Below are 24,238 nucleotides of genomic sequence, written 5' to 3'. Positions count from 1 at the left end.
TCTGCCACCTGTTCGTATAGGGACTCAGTGGTCCTCTTTTTTGTATCCGATTTCGCGCCTCTTGACACAGAGCTGATACCAGCAGACCACCCCAGATTAAACAGTTCAGTCATCTTTCACCAGGGTCCACTTGGCCCTCCTGCAATGGATGAAGCATGGAGGGGGGGGGCAGAGCGGGGGCAGAGAGTTTGTCTTAGGAAGGGCTTCTGGCTTTATTATAGGATTCTGTCCTACTCTGCTACTAGGTTGGCCCTGGATTTCCCCTTCAGTTACTTTTCACCCTTCTTTGGGGATACTTTTATATTCTGACTGAAGGTCTCCTCAAACTCTCTTAATGGAGATCCCCATTCCAGATTTTACCTTGTCCAAATCTCTCAATTGTGAGCAAAAGGCAGGTCTTATATTCCTGCCACTTTTCCCAGAAGACCCTGTTATTGCCTACCATCGTTGTCATCGGCAATCCCTCAACTTCAAGGATTATCTCTTTCACCGCTTTTGTTTTTCATGGGTCCTTTAGTGACTGAGAAATCAGATTCTTGAGCAGCAGGCTCATTGGTAGACATTGCAGGTGGTGTTGGCAGATGGGGTTGGGCTGCGATTGTTGCATGACAGTTGTCTTTCCTTTCTTTTCTGCAACCAGAGCAAGGCAATTTTCTTCAAAAGTGGACGTTCCTTCTCTGAGAAGTCTTTACCAGTTATCCCTGGGCTGCTGTCTCCCAGTGTGTGGTGTTGATGCCACATCTCTTGATGTTTATCTTGAAGGTGTCTTTAAAGCATTTCTTTTGGCCTCCCCATTTCCTCTCTCCTTTGGTGAGTTGGGCATACAGCAGTTGTTTTCGTAAGCATAGATCAGACATGTGCACACAGGGCCTGCTCCACCTCAGCTGGTGCTGGATAATCAGGGCCTCAACACTGAAGATGTCGGCCTCTGTCAGGGCACTGACATTAGTACAATGTCCCTCCCACTCTATGTTCAGGATCTTCTGAAGAAAATGCTGGTGCTGGCATTCCAGGTTGTTCAGGTATTTTCTGTAGGTCACCCAAGTCTCACAGCCATAGAGGAGAGTTGAGACCACCAGTGCTTTATAAACTAAAAAGTGTAGTATGTGTTCTGATGATGTGATTGTTGAACACCCGGCAAGACAGTCTGCCAAAGGCAAGGCTGACGCAGTGAATTCTGTGCTGAATCTCGACATCTACATCTGCCCTCTGTGAGAGATGGTTACCAAGATAGGCAAAGTATTCTACATATTCCAGTTCTTCTTTGTCAACGTAGAACTTCCTTGTTGGGTCTGATGATTGACCGAGTAGTGGTTGGTGGAGAAATTTGTTTTGCTGATGTTCAGAGTTAGCCCTAGGCTTTTGTAAGCTTCAGAGAAGCAATAAAGAGATGTTTGAAGATCCTCCTTCAAGTGTACAACTACACCACAATCTGTGAACTGGAGTTTGGTTATTATTGCCAATATTACTTTAGTTCTGGCACGGAGAAGAGAAAGGTTGAAGAGGTTGCTGTCAATCTAATATTGGATGCCAATGCCCTGTGGCAGATGGTCTTGGGTTAATGTTTTCATAGCTTCTAAGAATTTGGAGAAAAGGGTGGGTGCCAGTACACAACCTTGTTTTACACCAGTTCAGATGACAAAGGGCTTAGAGGTAGAGCCACTGCACAGGATGGAGGCAGTCATCTGGTCATGGAGGAGTCTTACAAAGGTGATAAATTTGCTTGGGCAGTCAACTTAGACATGGATTTTCCACAGAGCCCCACGGTTGACAGAGTCAAAGGCTTTTGTCAGATAGATAAAGGCCATATGCAGCTCCTGGTGGTGTTCTTACCATTTTTCCTGGATCTGCCTGGCTGCGAATATCATGTCAGTGGTGCCTCGTGATGGTCTGAAGCTGCACTGGGACTCTGGAAGTACTTCCTCTGCAAGAGGGAGCAGGTGAGTCAATAAGATTCTAGCAAGAATCTGCTCAGTGATGGAGGGGAGAGCAATGCCTCGATAGTTGCCACAGTTGGTTCTGTCTCCCTTTTTGAAAACGGTGACGACATTAGCATTATGTAAGTCAACATGGATTTCTTTGGTGCACCAGATTTTGAGGAGCAGCAAGTGAAACTTGTCAGTGTTTCTCCCCCCACTTTCAGTACTTTAGCTGGTATGCCATCAGGACCTGGAGCTTTATTGTTCATTTTTTAATTGCTTTGCAGACCTCCTCCAGTGTTGGTGGGTTGGCAAGAGTTTCCCAGATTGGGTGCTGAGGGATGGTGTAGATGTTGTCAGTCACAGTCGATGCTCGATTTAGAAGCTTTTAGTAGTGTTCCTTCCAGCGCTCTTTGATGGATTCATTATCTTTAAGAAGGATACTACCATCTTCGGAACTTAGCAGCGTGAAGCCACATGAGCTTGGTCCATACAGGATCTTTGTCTCTCACAAAAAAAGCTCTGCATATCATGTCTGTCAGCGAATGTTTGGATTTCTTTTGCTTTGTCCTCCTACCATTTGTTTTTGATTTCTCGGATCCTCCTTTGAACTTCAGCTTTGAGGTGATGGAAAGAGCTCTGCTTCTGACTGGATAGTAGTTGGTTTTGCCAGTTGCAGAAAGCTTTTCTCTTCTCATCCAAAAGGGCTGTAATCTCAGTGTTGTCGTCAACCCAGTCCTGATGGCAGCAGGTAGCACGACCAATGGATCCCTCACATCTATTTTCACATCTAGTCTGTTTTAGGGCTTCCCACTCTTCAACCCTTGTGTTGTCATTTCTAGGTGTGCATATAGACAGCTTTTCACTGAGGATTCTTTGGCAGTTCTCTTGGTGCACTGAGGTTTGAAGTCTTTGAATGTTGTATTGCCGTTTGTGTGATTTGGATTGCTTTCTAGGTTTTGGTTCAATCCTGAGCGACGTGACTGACCACAACAGGCGGTGATCAGTCCAGCAATCATTGGTTCCTGTCATGACATGGATTATTTAGATATCGCTTAGATCCTGTGTTCTTACAATGACATAGTCTAGGAGGTGCCACTGTTTTGAATGTGGGTGTTGCCAAGTTGTTTTGTACTTGTTGCTTTGTCTGAAGAGTTTGTTTGTGGTCACAAGGTCATGCTCTGCACATTTGCTGAGTAGAAGGATGCTACTGAAATTGGTCTTGCCCACTCCTTCCTTCCCAATGGATCCCAATTAGAATCTTAGCCAATTCTTGTGTTAAAGTAATCCTTTTAAGGGATTTTATCTGTTATTTTGAATGGATGATAAAATTTTATCCCGGTCAGTGTAAAAGGATACTTTCTGTTCTTCAATGTGAAGAGCTGATACATTCGCACTGATGACAGTGGCAAATGACTTATTGGCCAGTTGGATGTGGAGGGTCATAAGGCGCTTGTTGATGCCGATGGGGAGCTCAGTCAGGTGGTTGACTAGAAAGTTTTTGATTGCAAAGCCAACACCGTGTATTCGCCTGTCTCCTGCTGGTTTTCCTTTCCAGAAGAAAGTGTAACCGCTGCCCTCTTCTCTCAAGTGACCTTCATCTGCACACAGAGCAGCAATATTAATGTTGTACTTCGAGAGTTCTTGGGCAACAATTGCTGTTCTGTGTTTGGGTCTTTCACTTTTTGATTAGTCTAGTAGGGTAAGGATATTCCAAGTAGCAAGAAACATTGTTTTTTGACCGCATTGGGAGTGATCCCTCTGGACATGGTTATCCAGTCAGGTATGGTGGGATAGCCTATATTTGGGGCACCTTCTCTAGTCCCTTCCCCGAATCAGGTGAGCAGAGATGTTCCTAAAAAGGCCTGCTCAGTCATGACCGCTGCTGCCAAAAGTGCCCCCCCATCCTAGTCCAGGGGCACATGACGACCATCTTGTGGTCCCATCACCACTCAATCACCGCAGGACTTTTATGGATAGGGCTGGGGGAAGTTCTTCCTGTGAAAGAAGCCTGCGCGTGAGTACCATCACAGAATCATAGAAATGTAGGGCAGGAAGGAACCTTGAGAGGTCATCAAGTTCAGCCTCCTGCGCTGAGGCAGGACCAAGTAAACCTTGACCAACCCTTACAGGTGTGTGTAACTTTTTCTTATAAACCTCCAATGATGGAGGTTCCACAGCTTCCCTTGGAAGTCCATTCCAGAGCTTAACTACCCTTATACAGTAGATTTCACTTAACAGCAATTCTAGTATTAGCAACTTATGATTAATGGCAACATATTGCAGGAACCAGTCCAGAGACGACCTGTGCCTGCTGACAGTGGGGGGGCAGAGTGAGGGCAGCCAGCTTCAGTTGTGTTACTGAGCATGCTCAGTATAAACCAAGCAGCAAAAACAGAAGGGTACATGACCTGCCCCCCCTTGTCATCTCTGAACCAATCCCATCCCATTAATGTCAATGTTAATGAGATTCAGATATTTGCAATGTCATGCCTCTTATTAGCAACTTTTTTGGACAAACCACAGGCATCTTTGTGAGGCTGCAGAAAGAGAAGGAATTGCTAGACAGTGGTTCTTAAACTTTTGTACTGGTGACCCCTTTCACATAGCAAGCTTCTGAGTGCAACCCCTCCCCTTATAAATTAAGAACACTTTTTAAGATATTTAACACCATTATAAATGTTGGAGGCAAAGTGGGGTTTAGGGTGCAGGCTGACAGCTCATAACCCCCTGAAGGGTGCTGACCGGCAGTTTGAGAATCCCTGTGCGAGGACAAGCCTTCCTGGGCTGCAGCCCTGCAAACCTGCCTGCGACCAGTGCTTAGCCCAGAGTTCTTCTTTCTGGGACTGCAGCCCAGCAAACCTGCCTACGTGCAGGGACCACACAGGAAATAAGTGGCTGCAGTTTGGGAGGGCAGACTGAGGGCAGGGCAGAGGCAAGGAGAGGAGCTTCTGCCCAGATGTCAGAACTGCACAGCGCCTTCTCCCTACACTCTCCAGACTGCGCCCCACTGGAACACTGCATGCAAGGAAGGAAGCACTGGGATGTGCTGAGCTCCAGCCCCTAGAGAGCATCAAGGAGAGGTATGCTGGGGTGCAGCCCCACAGGCTCCTGTACCTCCACTCCCTGTAGAAAGCCCCGACATCTGGGCTGCATCCCCTCTCCCTGCTGCTGCCCTCCCTATGGGCAGGTTTGCAGGGCTGCGGCCAGGGAAGGCACCTCCCAGCACTTTGTTCCCTGGCTACTGTCTCACAAACCTTCCTTCCTCTTATAAGCAACTGCTGGATAACAACTTTTTGCTGACAGCCGAGGGGTTGCTAATAAGAGGAATCTACCGTATTATGAAAGCTTTTCCTAATATCTAACCTAAATCTCTCTTGCTGCAGATTAAACCTGTTACTACTTGTTCGACCTTTAATTAACATGGAGAACAACTGATCACTGTCCTCCTTATAGGAGACTTTAACGTATTTGAAGACTTATCAGGTTGCCCCTCAGTCTTTTCTCAAGACTAAACATGCCCATTTTTTTAAACCTTTCCTCAAGAGGTCAGGTTTTCTAAACCTTTTATCATTTTTGTTGCTGTCCTCTGGACTCTAATTTATCCACATCTTTCCTAAAGTGTGGCACCCAAAACTGGACACAGAACTCCAGCTCAGGACTCACAAGCAGCAAGTGCAGTGGGACAATTGCGTCCTGTGTTTTACATACTACTCTCCTGTTAATACACCCCAGAATATTAGCCTTTGTTGCAACTGCATCACATTGTTGACACACAGTCAATGTGTGATCCACTAGAAACCTCAGATCCTTCTCAGTAGTACTACCACCTAACTGTCACTCCTCATTTTGTAGTTGTGTATTTGATTTTTCCTTCCTAAATGTAGTACTTTGCACTTGTCTTTATTGAATTTCCTCTTGTTGATTTCAGAAGAATTGTAGGGTCATTTTGAATTATAATACTGTCCTCCACAGTGCTTGCAACCCTCCCAGCTTTGTGTCAACCACACATTTTATAAGTAATTAATGAAAATATTGATTAGTACCAGACCCAGAACTGACCTCCTGAGGAACCCCTCTAGATACACCCACCAGTTTGACAGTGAACCTTTAGTAACTAATTGATGGTTTGATAATTTGTTCCAGTAACTTTTACCAAAGTTAGACTCACTGGTCTATAGTTCCTTGGGTTCCCTGGGATCCCCTTTTTAAAGATAGGTGCTATGTTTGCCCTTCTCCAGTCTTCTGGGACCTCACCCGTCCTCCATGAGTTCTTGACGGTAATGGCTAATGATTCCAAGATTGCTTCAGCTAGTTCCTTAGGTAACCTAGTATGAATTTCACCAGGCCCCACCAACTTGAATACATCTAACTTATCTAAATATTCTTTAACCTGTTCTTCCTCTAATTTGGCTGGTGCTCCTTTCCCATTGTTGTTAATATTAAGTGTGTTGAGTATCTGATTATCATTAATCTTTTTAGTGAAAACGGAAGCAAAATAGGCATTAATCACCTCAGCCCTCCTGATGTCAGTTATTAGCTTTCCTTCCATGGAAAGCAGAGGACCTACAATTACGTTCATAAGCCTCTTGTTCCTAATGTATTTAAAGAACCTCTTTTTATTGCCTTTTATGTCTCTTGCTAAACGTAACTCATTTTCTGCCTTAGCCTTCCTGATTTTGTCCCCATATGCTCGTGCTATTCTTTTGCACTCTTCCCTGTCAATTCATCCATATTTCCACTTTTTGTAGGATAATCTTTTGATTTTCAGGTCATGAAAGAGCTTCTGATGAAGCCATCTTTGCCTTTAACTATTCTTCCTGTCTTTCCTTCACATTGGAATAGTTTGCACATGGACCTTCCTGGGAAAGGTGATTCCCAGAATGCTGAGTTTAAAGGGGCTGAGTCAAAGGAACAGGAGTGCTGGGTCACGGCAACCCTGTTACAAGGATTAAGAATGTTGATTTGAGAGTGGTGTGGGTGCAACAGCCACATAGCAAAACGGAGTCGTTCTGAACACGATTTCACAAATCAGACCACTTTTTCATACAGTAAGAGCTACTTCTGATGCTAGGTATGAATTGAAGGCAAATAACGCTTTTTTTGTTTTTTGTTTTTTGCAATGTGGTTGCTTTCATATTCAGATCTTAGTTTATGCTTCTAACTTTAAGGCCTCAGACTGAATTAAAGAAGCATATTTACATTTGTTTGAAGCATTGATCCTAATATGATATGGTCAGCTAGCATAAATGCAGCCAAGCCACATAAAAAACTTAGAACCATATTTGAAAATTGTGTGTAGAACTTGTTTTAGCTGGATCTGTGTTTACACACACTGTTCCTTAACTTGATTTGATCCCCACTGTGGATAGGGCCCTTTGAAAGAAGAGCAACTGTTAGTCTTGGTCTGAACCCATGAAAATTAATTAAGATCCCATTTTCCAATGGGGGATCACTTTACTGGCACTCCATTCCACTAAAGAGTTATTACTACAGCTGTTCAGCTAAATGCAGTTACCACTCATGTTCATTGTATGCGGCTCTCACCTTCTAAAGAATTCCTCCCAAGAGAACCAAAGTGATGATTGCTAAACCACAGCATTACGCTGCTTTACGTTAAGAAAGACCAACTGACATTTACCTTTACATGACCTTATTGAGCTACAACATGCATACTCAACCACAGTTGCCCAACAATGCTGACTTACAGTATACCACATTATTACTTTAAGATTAAAAATTATACAGAAAATTTTTAAACTTGCACAGGACAATTCTGAAACAAAGGGACATACATTTTTAGAGCTGGTGGTGTAGATATTTTCACAAAAGACATGATATTCTGTGATCAGTTTGGTGTAATCTTTCGGTACAAACCATGGGTCAAACTTTGCATTTGCTTACTAGAGGTTAACTCTGGCACATGTCAAAGAGTGTTGGCTTGACCATACAGTCTTATCATTGCCGTAGGGTTGGGGACACTGAAAGCATCTTTTGCTTAGAATTTTCAACTATAAAGCTAGCTGGGGGTGAACAGTGTGCTTTGCCAAAATCCTGCACCCAGATCCATGTGGACAGACCCTTATGCATGTGCACTGCTCCTCTAACTTTGATGGAACTTTGCACAGTGGTCCCGTACACCCATGCAGAGTTCCACTGAAATCACTGTCTCTCTGCCTGTGCAGATCCAGTTGCATGACCGCTGTGTAAGAACACTGGTATCCAAAATGCATAGCACAGAAAGGCCACTTAAAAAAAGAAGTGCCATATCTTCTTCCATAATGTACTGATCAGTAACCCACACCTGGGACACCTCAATCCCCAAAAGTTGTAGATCTCCTCATTCCTCCCTCTTCAGGGGCCCAGTGACACACTGTAGGTCCAATAAGCAAGGGTCTCTTTGCATGAGGTGCCTCCATCTATCCACCAGGGGCATAAACTAATAACCACCAAGACCTCTAGGATATTACAGTTTATGATGACATGGAATCAGGGACCAACAGATAAGGATAAACATTTTTCTCCTGAAAGAATAGGGATACATCAAAAGAAGGGGGAAAGAGCAGACAAAGGAATCAAGGATGTCAAATAAAAGAGGACCCAACCAACCACACAAGAAGAAACACTAACAGCCTACAAACTAAGTCAGTACAATGAACAGCCCCCTTGCTCCAAGTATCCCCTGCAGGCTTTATTAGGTAGTGGATTTGGAGCTTGCTGCAAAGGGCCAATCTTCCATTCAGGTACAATGAGTTGGCCACAAGCCTTTGCTGTCCTATCTCCAGGTGTAGGGGTGGTCTACTGTGCTCAGTAGACAGCTAATGCTCTCAAGTCAACACACAAAATGGAGTCTTCAGTACTCTGTAGTCAAGGGACATATATGCATGCCATCTCTGATCAAGCTAGTCTGCTAAAAATAGCCATGTAGCCATGGTGGCATGGGCAGTGGGATAGGCTAGATACCCAAGTACCTAGGGTCCCAGATGGCATTGTATATGAAGCGACTAGCTCCTCCTACCCAACCAAGCTGCCACGGATAAGCTAGCACATGTACATCTAACTCAGGCTGTAAAGTACACCTCTAGCTCTAGTGAAGACATAACTCAACGAACCCTCTTCATCTCAGGGTGTTGTAACATGATAAAGAAATAAAACTCTATGCATTATCTTGAGGTACCAATAGGATTGAGGTCTGATGAAGAAGTTCCCCTAAAAACTGTTTCTGTACATTTTCAGAATAAGGAAATCAATTGATTTCAAGAAAGTAACTACATTTCTATAACTGGCTATGGAACAAGTGCCTATTTCACAAAGAGACTAGCGTGAAAACAAAGTTTTGAATACTATAAACAAGAACTGCAAGATCTAAAGTTTCATTCAGTGAACACAAAATCTACAGTATTGTGCAATTTGATATGATAATCCTCTACGTAGCAAACAAGGCAATATACAGTAGTAACATGTAATTCTCAAAAACTAAGTGTACATGATAGGTTGTCCATAAATGCATCCTGCACCTCCTTTACAACAGCTCTTTATAGATTTCCAACAGATGAAAACGTGTACTCTATGTACTAACTAATGGAGTCACACTTTGTTTACTCCACACTGGCTTCCCTAAATGCCTGGCTGTCTGAAAAATGGGATGACTACACAGTGTTACAGGTGATTGCATTTGACAGGCCAATCTCAATACTTACTGTTCTTTAAAACACACACTCCAAATGCTAGAGCTTAGTAACTGGCTCAGGTTAACCAAGTCTGACAATATTTGACTTTTAACTAAAAAACAACCTCATTCCTATTTATGGAAGCTATTATAACTTTAATAGGTGAGAACCTCAGCTGGTTAGTGTAGCTCCACTTCTGTCAGCTATGGTGATTAACATCAGCTGAGGACCGAGAGCGGATATACAAAGAAAATTTCAGCCAGCCACATAATACATTTTCTTTTTTTAATATGCTGCCTCTGTTCCCTGTATGTTTGAAGCAGTGCACTTGGCTGCATTTTATCTGGACCATGGGCAATTGTGGTGTCGTGGCAGGCACCTTGGCAGCTGCATTTGCACTCTGAAAGTGATTAACCTACGGCCGTGTTGCAAGCTTGCTCCACATTTTCTTTTTAAATGTATTTTTCCTTCACATTTTTTCCAGTATAAAAGCAGGCATTCTCTTAGCATTCTGCCAGCATGCAGTGCCAACATCACACACATCCACTCTCACCAATATTGGAAATGGCATTCAAAGGTCATCTTAAAGCAGCAACCTGGACAGATCTGCAAGCCACTGTGCTGGCTTTCCTAATGATATTAATGATATTCTGGAATAGGCACATCCTATTTGCCCCCCAGCACCTTCATACTTTGAAGAGTATCCTGATCACAGCACAATCAGAAGTAAGGTGACCAGGATGCCAAGATCTCACACAATCTGCCCCACTTGCAGATCATAAAACTGTTCTGTGATAGCACACTGAACCTCAACAGACATTGGATTGGAATGGAGATTAAGTGGCATGGTCAACGGATGCACGACAACACACACACAACCACAATGCATGCAGGGATTACTGGAATTATTGAACACAGCTCTCCTATCACCCCATAGCCCAGCAGGGAGGATTTCTGACCCCAATGGACCTAGTTGACCATCCCCTGGTTACTACCCAACCTGTGCACAGACAAAAGGATTTGCTCCTACATGATTCCCAGATTTCAGAAGTCAGCTTTGTTCAGATTTTTTTTTTAAAAACAGCTACTGATCTGAAGTATCAAGTTTAATGGATGCATCAACAGCTAAGTGTAAAAAAAGATAAGTTAGAGGCTTTGAAATAAAGAATTACTAGGAGCATGATCCTGCAGCCCTGTTGAAATCAACGAAAGTTGTGTCACATAAGGCCTTCTCTATATAGTTTTATTATCAGGATGTCATCCTAAATCTGCAGGGATTATAGCTGTCATGAGAAACCCTTGGGGGGTTGTTTTTATTTAATTGAAGAGTTAGGAAGCTTCATTACATTTAGATATTAGGCTGAATTCTACTCTCAGTTTTATCTTCGTAAAACTCATCGACTTTGTTGCGTTACTGAAATCAGAATTTGTCCCATTAGTGGTAAAATGCATCTCTCTCTTAAATGGGCAATAAAGTGGAACTATTCACATTGCGTAGTCCATCTCATATAAAAAATAAAGCTATATTTTAATATCAGGTGACCTTCTGTAAGGAAGATTTATGATGTGTTGGCATACAATGTGAGTTAATGTTTACACTAAATATTTTATTTAAAACAAGCAGAACTCTGAGTGAAAATGTAGCTTTCAAGAAGAACAAAACAAAAGAAATTATGCAGCCCCATCACAAATTTCAAGACACAGTAGTGTAGGGTATGTATGTATGTATATAATACATATACAAAATGAAGGGGTTTCAAGTAGGGTCACACCAAGAGATAGGTATATCACATACGAACACTTACCTGCTTACACTTCTGCTAAAAGATAGGACAAATAATGCGTGTTAAGGATATCCATTATTTGGGTATGTTGGTCAGAACAGGAGCTCCGTAATTAGGGTTTGCACAAATGCAGAATACTTAAATTTGCAATTTGCATAAGGACATGCTACAGTTGTCAGACAAGCTGACTACATTAATGTGTATTTGCTATAATGGTATATTAAGTAGAATTGTGTTTACCTAAAAGTGAAATTAACACATCATGATGAAAATTTGTGTTCTTGACACTAAAAATGAAAAACACAACTCAGAACAATGATATAGCATGGTTTTTAACAGAAAATTTTAAAATGTTGCATTTCTATTCCCTACTTGTGTTGAGCATGTTCCCTGTACATTCCCATTTATTACAGATGTACTGTAGCAAAACATATTGACAGAATCTGATTCAATTTAACATGCATAAACCTAACATTTTTTAAATGAAATACCATACTGCGTCCTCAGTCCAGACATGCATTTGACATTGAGAGGCATGCATGGATTTATAACAGCATTACTGGAACTTAAATAACGGATATCAATGATCATGTTTGAACACAGTTGCTGCTAATGATTCTCATACAATATCCCTGACCAGTATGGATAGGAATTTATTTCACCTGAGTACAGAGTTAAAATTATACAACTGTGCTCCAGAGTACTAGGGAATCTCATAGCCTGAAGCAGTGCTTTTCAACCTTTCTCCATATTGGGACACTGCCCCCTCCCCGCCAGAAATCCTTTCCCATCTAGCAGGGATTTAACTGGGTCCCTCCTCTTATTTGGAGATCAAGAAAAAGAACGGCTGTCATAAACCCCTGACACCTGTTCATGACCCCAGTGGTCTTTAGCATGTTTTGGTTTCCCAGAAAAAGAAAATTTACATTAATTACATTAGTGGTTGTCATGGTTTCAACCATATTAAGGAGAAAAACCTTATAGAAAGTTGGAACATGATTATGATTTCATTTAGCCATCATGATCTCTACTGTAAAGATATACTAATGGTTATGACATGTAAATGCATGTTTAGGTACTTTTTAAAATGTTTTGTTCACCCAGCAAGTCACACTTTTCAGTAAGGATATTATCTACCTGAATGATTCCTTTAGCTGCATCTCTGGCTTCCCCAGTAAATGTGAATCAAGTTTTACTTGCCCCATTCATGCATATAAGTCCACTTAAAGCCAGTGGGACAATCACATGGGTAGAGCCAACAGGATGAGGCCCCTATGTATGTTGGTACATTTACCAGTTTAAAGTAAACACGTTTTACTTTGAAAAACACACCTTGTTAGCTTACATAAACAATTCTTTTGCAGATCTAACAGTGTTTTGGCTAAATACCAAATATTCTATAGTGCATGCATGAATTTCAAAGTCCAAGCTTCATGTAAACACAGAAGAGCCCCTTGATTAAATCTGTATTTAGATGCTTTAGGGTAGCTTCATTCAGGTACAGTATAGCATCACAGTACGCACCAGTCATTGTACAAATCCATCTAAATTCATGAACCAACATGGTTGTTAAAATGGCCTATTATGTTAGTACAAGTGTTGCATTTGCTAAACAACCTTCCTTGTTGATTTTTAAATGTTATTACTAAAATCTTTCTAAACCGAACAACACAACCATCCTAAAGTTGCTATTCAAGCACTAATGATTATCATGCTGCTCTTGTATCAGCAATAGTTTCACCATAGTTAAAGTTGTTAAAATTGAACTCTAACACAGGTTATAGATCAAATCTTATTGAACCAGCAGAAACTAAAATCACAGAATGGAAACTGAGCAATTTTGATTTCCATGGTTGTTTGATGAAAAATGAATTGCTTTGGTGATTTTTCCCCCCACTGGATTGTCTCCTTTTGCAAGCCATCTAAAACCCTCTGGAATCTGTTCTTTGGCACATGGTTGCTTTTCTTGTGCTGTTTCATAGAATATCAGTTGCACATTGGGAGCGATTATCTTCAAAGACTTTTATAACTTTTTAGTCACAAAATGCAAACCCATTCAATTTTAATCTGATGACAAATCTGCTGCAGGGTGAATGCCATTCACTTACAGTGGGCAAGGTGGGGAGATTTTCACCAGATACCTCTAAGCTTAGAAAAATTCCTTGAACTTTGAAAGAGGGGACCAGGAGTTCAAATCTCACCTCTTAAACTGTAAGTTACCATGCAATTCACTATCTTTATTATTGACTAAATCCACAAAACTTTTGTTTGCTATGGGGCTCCATATGGCTATTTTAAAAAAACTGACTTAAATAATGAGTGCCTCTTTAAAAATTTAGAACACCCCCCCGTTAAACTGTAAGGGCTTCATTAAGTGTCTGCTAAATTCAAGAATTAGCTGCTACAGCTGGGAGTACACAAATAAGGAAAGCAGGTAACAGCAGCACATGGCAGCATTTTTACAGCCAGGTATCAGGGGGGCAACCGGGTGAGTCTGTATCCACAAAAACAACGAGGCGTTCGGTGGCACCTTAAAGACTCACAGGTTTATTTGAGCATAAGCTTTCATGGGTAAAAAACAGCTTTTACTGTGATGTTGTTATTCATGATCCTTTATCTGTGGGATGGAAAGAGCTAATGTACCAAATTTTTTTGTATATCTTTACCCCATCTGATTTATAACAGATACATAATGGATTTATTTAATTGCCAATTTTTAGCTAACCAATGCTGGTTTTCACGTAAATATTTGTAAAAAATGTGAAAACATTCAATCCTAGTGTTTTTTTAAACCTGTATACAACATAAAAAGCTAAAAGCTTCTCCCTCCCCCCCCAAAAAAAACATTTACCGGTAAGTTAATTTCAAGGCCATCTTCTCCAGCAGCTGCCTCGCATGCTCCTAGATCCAACTCTATACTCCTACAATTAGCAATTTGAAAACAATATGCTCAACACACACTGAAGATTTAGAGGTGGTTGCTGGGAAAGGATTCCTCCTCTTGAAGAAGAGGAATCAAACTGTAGTGTCACACCAAGTGTTTTAGAAAGAGGCAAATTCCAGTCTTGCAATAAGAGTCCTTTAACAGCTCTGCCTCACCCTGAAAAATATTTCCAACTGGAATTCCATCTTTCCTGTGAACTGATGTGCTGTGTACATCTTTTATAGTACATATCTGCTATGGAATACAATGGAGCAACAATACTGCAAATCTTATTAGTTCATTGTAGCATTCTTTCATCAGTACTTCGCCATTCTTTAGATTTTTACTAGGCAATACATTACATTAGACTGACAAATATGTACAACATTGTGCTGGGAATAACATTGTTCTGCACCCAATAGCAGCTGAAATGTAATCTCACTGTATCTAACTCACAAAACAGGGCTTTTAGCCCTCCCCCCGTTACTTGGAAGAAGATAACTCAAATGCAAGAGTCGCTTGCACATGGAGTACCAGAGAGTTTAGCAAATTACAACTTCACTGCAAAAAATGTAAATGTAACCTTATTTTCCAGCCATCTACTGGTCATACTCCAAAGGCTCAGTCATGGAACTTCCTCACTAAGCCACTTTCATACTTTCCTTTCCAAATGTGAAAACAGGCTAGTTTTCACATTTGACATTAAAAACCACCATCACTTTTTAGTTTAATAACACGTTCACATATTAAGAAGCAAGATTTATTCTTCATGGATTTCTCGGATGAAAAACCAATACTTCCTTATCCCTGAGAAGGACATACAAGTAAAAGCACTACACATGGCCAGAAGAGATTTGAGATTCCTTCTGCTCTGTCTACACGAGACAAAGTAATTTAAGAAAAAGACATTGTGTAGAATGCCTAGAGATTGCACCTCTTGTAATGTACCTTTTGGCCACACACCACTGCTATCACAGGAGTTTTTAATCACAAGTATTGATTGCAGCACCTAGGATGAGGCATTTTGCTGAGGTCTGGCTAAATAAGTATAGATTACATTAGTTGCACTTCAGCTTTACACAAAGCCACAAGCCTCACAGCTTCACTGGTTCAGTCAGTGCCAGCTACAATCACCAATGTGCTTCCCCAGGTTTGAAAGTTATCCCCAAAGTCACCACATTTAGCAAGAGACTTGAACACGATAGGACGGATGTTTTGGAGTCCCTGAATGCACAGCTGCCAAGTTGCCAATGTGCGGTGTGGTTTTATCAAATGGTATTGATGTATGCACTTGTGATACCAAAAGGTAAGCGATAGGATAAGCAATTTCAGGAAATCAGAATCCCTGCAATGGATACTGAGTGTAGACATGCTCCTCAGGTCCTACCCAGTGACAGTTAGAACTGCATTAAATTATTCTACCCTCTAATTCTGGAAAGCGCTGTTTCCCTGTTAAGTATATCCACATAATTCCTTTATGAACATAGCTGTTTAATGAAGTGAGCTGTAGCTCACGAAAGCTTATGCTCAAATAAATTTGTTAGTCTCTAAGGTGCCACAAGTACTCCTTTACTTATAGCTGTTTAAGTGTCTACACTACCTTTGGGGTAACATCCCACAAGTGCATTTCCTCTTGGAGGCAAACATTTCACTGCAATTGTCCTTTCAACAGTAGGTTTCAGAGTAACAGCCGTGTTAGTCTGTATTCGCAAAAAGAACAGGAGTACTTGTGGCACCTTAGAAACTAACCAATTTATTTGAGCATAAGCTTTCATGAGCTACAGCTCACTTCAACAGTAGTTTCCTTCCTTTCAGGTCATGTCCACACACAAGTGTTTCATTATGACCTACAATGGACATTCAATGCATTCAGGGGATTTTGGAGATCAGACCCATTCAGAAACGTGCCTGAATTTATGAAGCGGCCCTTGAGAATCAGTCTCAGGAAACATTTTTACTGGACTCAAAAGATGAAGTCACAAACCAAAAACATCAGATCTAACTATGGCTTAAAGAACAGTTTTTTCTGTCCCAATACATTATACCGAGTAACAGCTCTTAGCTTTAAGCTAACTGCAAGTGTGTTTAAAAAAAACATGCAAAGAACTTCTATTCAGTATATAGAATTTTCCCCCACCATTAGCTGATGTTTATATTATGCAGTAAAAGCCATTTTTCCACTTACTGTGCCACATCAGATACAACAGGCAGTGGTGACTCCTCTGATGTGAGGTCTATGTCCTCAGTGAAGCTGTTGTCCTGTGACATTTCATTGCTGTTCCCTTCTAAGCGCCTTCTCACTAGACATATAATTTAGAAAGAGCAGAGTGCATTAGGGAGGCAGTATCTACAAATTCTTTCCCCTCACCCATGAATTTCCATAGTAAATCTTTTTTTTTTTTTTAAAAAGAGTCCCATCGTAAGACACTACATTTTTAGAGCAGGCGCAATGAATTATTTGGATTATTATTACACACATGCCACATGCAAAAATACAAATGTACACATATGATATGGTACATGCCAAGTGAGAACACACACCCAGGGACCCTCTTACAGTTAAGCGTTTTTTTCTTGAAGACCACTTTCGCTCTAAGTGGAAGTTCACTACATGAAAAATTGCAATTTGGACACTGCAATGAATGAAAACAATTGGGGACTTTGATTTATTTTGCAATAAATAGTATTGCACTGCATCCAGGTTCTCTATAAGCCAAATACTGGGTCCAGGAGGCTCCCAAGTGCCAGGCTTCACAGTCACTGAATATTAGAAAAATCTTGAAGAGGAAATCATCACTCAGTGGCAAACATACGCTGCTTACACAGCATGTTGGATGCTATGGAGACCATGAGCATGCACTGTTCTTCCCTGAGGTATGGCTGGGGAGTGGTGACAGGTTGCCAGAAAAAATGACAGCCAGTCAGAAAGAAACCTTAAAAGTCCTTGATCCCCTGTGCTTCCAGCTGACAGCTCACAAAGGGAACATGGAACTAAGAAACAGAACAAAGATATTGGGCCAAATACTAAATTTTCTCACCAGGATTAAGGTGTCAAACATAAAGGGAAGGGGTTAAGAAGCTCTGATACAGTACTATAAAATCCTCTTACCTGTAAAGGGTTAAGAAGCTCAAGTAACCTAGCTCACACCTGACCCAAATGACCAGTCAGGGGACAAGATACTTTCAGATCTGGAGGGAGGGGAAAACGCTTGTGTCTGTCTGTGTGATACCTTTACCAGGAACAGATCAAGGATGCAAGCCCTTCAACTCCTGTGAAGTTATTAAGTAATCTAGCTAGAAAACGCGTTAGGTTTTCTTTGTTTTGGCTTGTGAAATTCACTGTGCTGGAGGAAATGTGTATTCCTGTTTTTGTGTCTTTTTGTAACTTAAGGCTTTGCCTAGAGGGATTCTCTATGTTTTGAAACGGATTACCCTGTAAAGTATTTACCATCCTGATTTTACAGAGGTGATTCTTTTACCTTTTCTTTAAAGAAAATTCTTCTTTTAAGAACCTGATTGATTTTTCCTTGTTCTTAAGATCCAAGGGTTTGGGTTTGTGTTCACCTGTACCAGTTGGTGAGGATATTATTCTCAAGCCTTCCCCAGGAAAGGGGGTGTAGGGCTTGGGGGAATAGGACTCCAAGTGGTCCTTTTGATGTTTTGTCTAAATCACTCGGTGGTGGCAGCATACTGTTCAAGGACAAGGCAGAATTTGTGCCTTGGGAAAGTTTTTAACCTAAGCTGGTAAAAATAAGCTTAGGGGGTCTTTCATGCGGGTCCCCACATCCGTACCCTAGAGTTCAGAGTGGGGAGGGAACCCTGACAGGAGATGTCAAATATAAAGGGAAGGGTAAACCCCTTTAAAATCCCTCCTGGCCAGAGGAAAACTCCTCTCACCTGTAAAGGGTTAAGAAGCTAAAGGTAACCTCGCTGGCACCTGACCAAAATGACCAATGAGGAGACAAGATACTTTCAAAAGCTGGGAGGAGGGAGAAAAACGGGTCTGTGTGTCTGTCTATATGCTGCTTTTGTTGGGGATAGACCAGGAATGGAGTCTTGGAACTTTTAGTAGGTAAACTAGCTAAGTATGTGTTAGATTATGATTTCTTTAAATGGCTGAGAAAAGAATTGTGCTGAATAGAATAACTATTTCTGTCTGTATATCTTTTTTTGTAACTTAAGGTTTTGCCTAGAGGGATTCTCTATGTTTTGAATCTAATTACCCTGTAAGGTATCTACCATCCTGATTTTACAGAGGGGATTTCTTTACTTCTATTTACTCCTATTTCTATTAAAAAAGTCTTCTTGTAAAACACTGAATGCTTTTTCATTGTTCTCAGATCCAAGGGTTTGGGTCTGTGGTCACCTATGGAAATTGGTGAGGCTTTTTATCCAACATTTCCCAGGAAAAAGTGTAGGGAGGATTGTTCATTGTTCTTAAGATCCAAGGGTCTGGGTCTGTAGTCACCTAGGCAAATTGGTGAGGCTTTTTACCAAACCTTGTCCAGGAAGTGGGGTGCAAGGTTTTGGGAAGTATTTTGGGGGGAAAGATGTTTCCAACCAGTAATTGTTTGGTGGTGGTAGCGGCCAATCCAAGGACAAAGGGTGGAATATTTTGTACTTTGGAGAAGTTTTTGACCTAAGCTGGTAAAGATAAGCGTAGGAGGTTTTCATGCAGGTCCCCACATCTGTACCCTAGTGTTCAGAGTGGGGAAGGAACCTTGACAGGAGGGAAATAAGACTATCCACAAAAAATGAATATTGCAAGATGGGGATGTGGGAGAGAGAAACCAATTCAGAATTTGTCTCTCCCCTCCACCTCCTATAATCACTTCTTATGGTCCCTCAATCAACCCCATATTAAATCAATGGTGCTAGAGTAGCAGGATACAAGACAGGTTGCCGAGAAGGATAGAGACTCATTTGCACCATGTATCTATCAATTTCTTGCTATACTCTTAATTTAAGCACTCAAATAGTTGAGACTGGCTAAAAGACATGTCCCATGTTGTACGTTAAACAAAGACCTTTTCTGTGGTGGGTGGGAAGAACTATGTAATTATATTAGAAGCTGTATAGCACATAGGCTGCCCAAGCTCATTAACTGATATCCCTGAGAGCATTTTTTTCAAGATGGTGTCTATCAATAGGTTTATTCCCAGCCTGAATTTATGAACATCAGTATTATGGTGAAAGACTGTCTTGTTTCGTGACCCCACATATTCATGCCTTCAGGGAGGAAGAAGAAGAGGATATAGGAAATGTACTCAGTGCTAATGAAGATTAAGAATTCTGGGCTAATATTTCCATTCCCACTGATGGGGGCGGGGCGGGGGGGGGAAATGTGTAACAAACATTGTGCAGTTTCATGGGGTAGAAAGCACATCACTATGCTCCCCACTTGTGGGCGAAGTCTGAGGCAGCCTGAAAGTAGTAGAGGGTAGAGCCTGACAACTTTGCAGAGCCTGAAAATCTAAGACATTTTGGAACAAAATGCAAATACCCCACAGATCTTGCTATATCCCTAAACAAACAACGGCCAACTCTGAGCTTTCCAAGCACACCCGTTGCCCTTGTAGCACAAAGTGGCTCATGAATCCACAGTCATGCTGGGGGAACCACTGGCAGCATTTTTCTTCAGGCAGTAGGAAATGGATATTTATTATAAGGCATGATCTCAGAACACAACTGTTCTAACATGTCCTACCTGATTGATAACCCCATAAATATGTCAATACATTACCACCATAATCAGAGCTTTTCAGAAGCTACATTGCAAGTATGTTGCAGAGCCATTATTACCCCTTTTCGTGTACTCTTAGCCATACTTGTGTTTAGCTCCCTCCAGGTTGTCCAAAGAGGGATACATACTTCTCTAGCTTTCTGAATAACCAGCTCTCTGCTCCTTCCAGATTTTTAATACATGCAGAGACATTGGCTTCCTAGACTTAACATATACACAAATTTTCAAGACAATAGCTGTGTATGGAAAAGTTTAATTATTTCAGGCAATTTACTATGGGCCCATTTGTACAATCCTTACTCAAGTCTAACTCCTACTGACTTCAGTCCTCTAAATATAGGGCTATAAGCACTGTTTCTCTGAGATGACCTTTTTGTAGACTCATGGTATTGTATTTTTTCATGTTTTTCATTCCAGTCAAGAATAGTTAGAATTTTTCTGTGATCTTTTGATAATCATCCATTTTCCTGCCTTCTTCTTGTACTTACCTTTTGAGTTTAATCTGCAATTGAAAACTCTTTGGAAGGAGAATGGTTTGGATTGATAGCACTAATTTTGTTTAGGTGAAAAAACTGATCATTTTGCTGCTTTCTTCAAGGCCAGACGAATATTAAGCATGTCATTTGAAGCAACAGGAAAAAAGGGAAAGTATATAAATAAGTTTATGATGACAAGAAATTAACTCTTTCAGTTAAACTAAAACTCTGCTGATTCACCAGTTTCAATCATGAAAACCTGAGGTTTAATTTGGTTAAATTATGAGTACATTATAACCTGATGCTGGTGAAATTAAAATATCCTCATTTGTTTTCATGCACTTTTTGGATAGTTCTTTTGGATCTGTATTATAGCAGTACCCTGTTCCTCCAAAATATCTTGATGCATGAAAATGTCTCACTAATACAGCAACACAAAAGAGAGATGGGGATAACTGGCAGCTCTCCTGTTATTTTTAAATTTCTGAACAAAAAATATCCACAAAAGTCCACATAATTCATTACGGATGAAGGTTGCCACAAGTTGACTTGTGAACCCTTGTGCTCGGTTTTGGCCTGCTGATTACACTTTAGACACACCTGCTATAAAAAGACATGGAATTCTGACGTTTTATCATGTACTGCATCAAGAAGTGTTAACACCACTTCAGATATTACAGCCTTCCTCAATCCAGGCAACAGGTTTTTTTTTTTTTTAATTTAACCTAGAATCTGTTAATAGCCAGAGCTTCCGTAGTTATTTTCAAAGTTGGTCTGTCTGTCAGGTCTTGATATTCTTTTGGCCTTACCCAATCTAGTGCATGCATTGGTAAAGACATATGGAAATTGATTCTAGTGGTATGGTAGAGCAACATTTTATGTCACTATTTTCAAATGACACATGACTTATTAACTTGGTGGTTAAAAATCTTCTCTCTTTACATATATCTGTATTCACAGTTATCAGAAGTATTTAATGTTGTGATGGATTTGGAGCTGCCCTGTAGTAATTTATTAACACTGTATGTTGGCCTGGTTACTAGTATAAAGAAAAGGAGTACTTGTGGCACCTTAGAGCATTGGATGCATTCGATGAAGTGAGCTGTAGCTTATGCTTATGCTGTAATAAATGTGTAAGTCTCTAAGGTGCCACAGGTCCTTTTCTTTTTGTGAATACAGACTAACATGGCTGAGTCTCTGAAACCTGTCGTTACTAGTATAGTGTCTCTTATATGACTATATTGGTTTATCTCAGGAGAGGTCTTTCTGGACAACAGGCAGGAAAAAGAAGAATCGCTCCACAAAGCTTACTACCAGCAAACATTTAGCTCCCAAGGAGCAATGCAAGAACTTTGATGATTCTGTCTTTGGTTCGCAAGAACTTTGATGATTCTGTCTTTGGTTCTCCAGTCAACCTACAAAGCTAGGTTTGATGAGGAAAAGCCAAAGCCCAAGAACAGCGGAGATGCCTAGGCCACCATCATGCAGTACTCTCACTGATCGCACTCTAGCTACATTAGACATGCATGTAGACTGTTTTAAAATCCTTCTTCTCTAATGCTTTGTCCCTACTGCTATATAAAACTTTTGTTTTAAGAAAGCTGTTCAGTCACTACATACCACTACTCCCAAAGGGAAGAAATGCAGGTGTCCATACTCAGTCAGACTCACTGGATAAGCTTGGTGGATACGCATACTACTACAGCCCATGTCCAGGTCTAAGAGTGGGAGAACTGCAAATTTCCTTGCTGGGATAAGTAAATGTATGAAGCATGGCACCGGAGGGTGTGCACTCAGACACACCCCAAAGGAGATGGTGCAGCTAACCCTGTAACTGCAAAATATATTTTAAGAATTTAGACTACCTAACACTTTAAAAAGCACTACTACCCAATGTTCATTTCAATCAAACATAGGGCCTGACTTTCACCTGCAGTTCAAATAAATGGGAGTTGCAAGAGCTCAGCACCACTGAAAATCAGGTGTACCATTCTTTGAATATTCATCAACAGTTTGTCTTTAAAACAATACAGTAGGTGTTTGCTTCATTTATTTCATGCAAAAAATATTGAAAGTATCTATGGACATATATAAGTTTACTTAAATCATTTTGACCTGAAGCAACAAAATTTGTCAAAGCTGCTAGTGATCCAAACAAGTTCTATGGAAGTTCTCTTCTGCATATTTTAATGTTGATGCTTCTAGAAAACTTGGCACAAACAACCGAGAGCAGATCTAAATAGAAGGGACTAACTTGGAAAACATTGCCATGAAGAAACAATTCGATTCAACTAAGAACCACCATATGCATACTACCAAAGAAAAAGAAGTGACTGTCCATAAGAAAACAAAGTGAAACACTAATTCATCACCACTTATGAATGTAATTGGTTTAAAGTGAGCAGAAATGAGAAAGGCAGGTCCTCTTCGAAAATTAAAGTTGTCAGAGTCTCAGGTTCATCCTATGGCACCAGTTGGTTGACCTATCTTCAAACTAAACACTAATGCATTTCACATCAATGCTGAGGAATGGAAAATCCATAGTACACATGCTAAGGACTGAAAATGAAGGCCTGGACAATAGAGTTCTAAAATGACATAACTGAACATTGCTAGCAGGACAGAAAACTGGAAAATAATTTAACTTACATCTGACTCAGACCTGCATTTAACCAGAACTACTTTAAACTATATTTTTTAGGGAAAAACAAAGATTTCTGGAAAAAGAATTTCTGTGCCCTTCTAGCATTACTGCTGTGGCTGCTCCAAAGGAGCTCTATAGAATGTGACCTGCCAATTTTGCACTTGTTCTGATGAGCCACATTTCTATAAGCAAAGATTCCATTCATTGATCACGGTCTTAAGAAAAAGCAACTGACGGATGCTGCAATGTATGAAATACCTTAAGGAATCACACAAGTATTTAGGAGTAGCCGTTTTCAGACCCCACAGAAGCAGCATCACCTGTGGCCACAGACAGAGGGTGTGGTATGGCCTTGATACAAAGAAGTGTTTCTCCTCACAAAAAGCTATTAGGATTTGAAATAGTCTATCAAAGGGAGGGTAAGTCATGGCCTAAGCGTATTCAAGGGAAGAACTGTTCTGTTAGCACCCCACAACACACTCTTGGGTATCCCTACTGATTTAGGAGATGACTGGATATACAGGTAGTAACTGTGGCTAGAAAGATTTTCTTCTTTCTGCATTGAGTAAGATGTGTCCAACCTTTTCTTTTCAGTGCCGACTTTTCTGTGGTTATTCACAACCTTCTCAGCTCAAAATTAAACTCACTTTGCATACTATTTATCTGTTAGGACCACTTGGAAGCTGAAAGTTAGTGCAGAACACTGGTGCCTGCTTATTAAACTGTGCTTTGATGCAGGGAGCACATTGCACTCTGCTCTGTAATCTGCACTGCTTCTAAGAAGTTTTTTTTTTTTTTGGTTGAGTTCAAGGTGTTCATGTATAAAACAGTAGGCATCTGGGGCATATCTATGTGACAGATTGCCTTTCTCCCTGTATACTAGATTTGCAGTCAGCCAAGGCACTCAAGCTGTAGCTCCCTCAGGTTAAAAGAAAAATTCTTGCCCAGGGAATATAATACAGTAGCCTGCCCTCTGCCTTCTGAATCTCTCTAGGGTGCTACAACTTATATAGCAACTAGAGGTATCATATCACCATATGATATTTTAATATCAATTTCATTTCTGAGCAATAGCTGTT

General features: G+C 40.8%; 1 protein-coding gene across 1 annotated transcript in view; it reads right to left on the bottom strand.

The window, feature by feature from the left end:
* Positions 1 to 24,238, bottom strand: part of LOC140907760 (potassium voltage-gated channel subfamily KQT member 1) — a 744,183-nt gene that overhangs the window by 573,986 nt on the left and 145,959 nt on the right. The window contains exon 14 of the mRNA XM_073334512.1: positions 16,515 to 16,555. Coding sequence (XP_073190613.1) covers positions 16,515 to 16,555 — 41 coding nt within the window. The remainder of the gene's footprint in view (positions 1 to 16,514; positions 16,556 to 24,238) is intronic.

Source organism: Lepidochelys kempii, chromosome 1, assembly GCF_965140285.1.
Source record: "Lepidochelys kempii isolate rLepKem1 chromosome 1, rLepKem1.hap1, whole genome shotgun sequence".
Lineage (NCBI taxonomy): Eukaryota > Metazoa > Chordata > Testudines > Cheloniidae > Lepidochelys > Lepidochelys kempii.
This window is presented reverse-complemented; position numbering and strand designations above follow the sequence as displayed.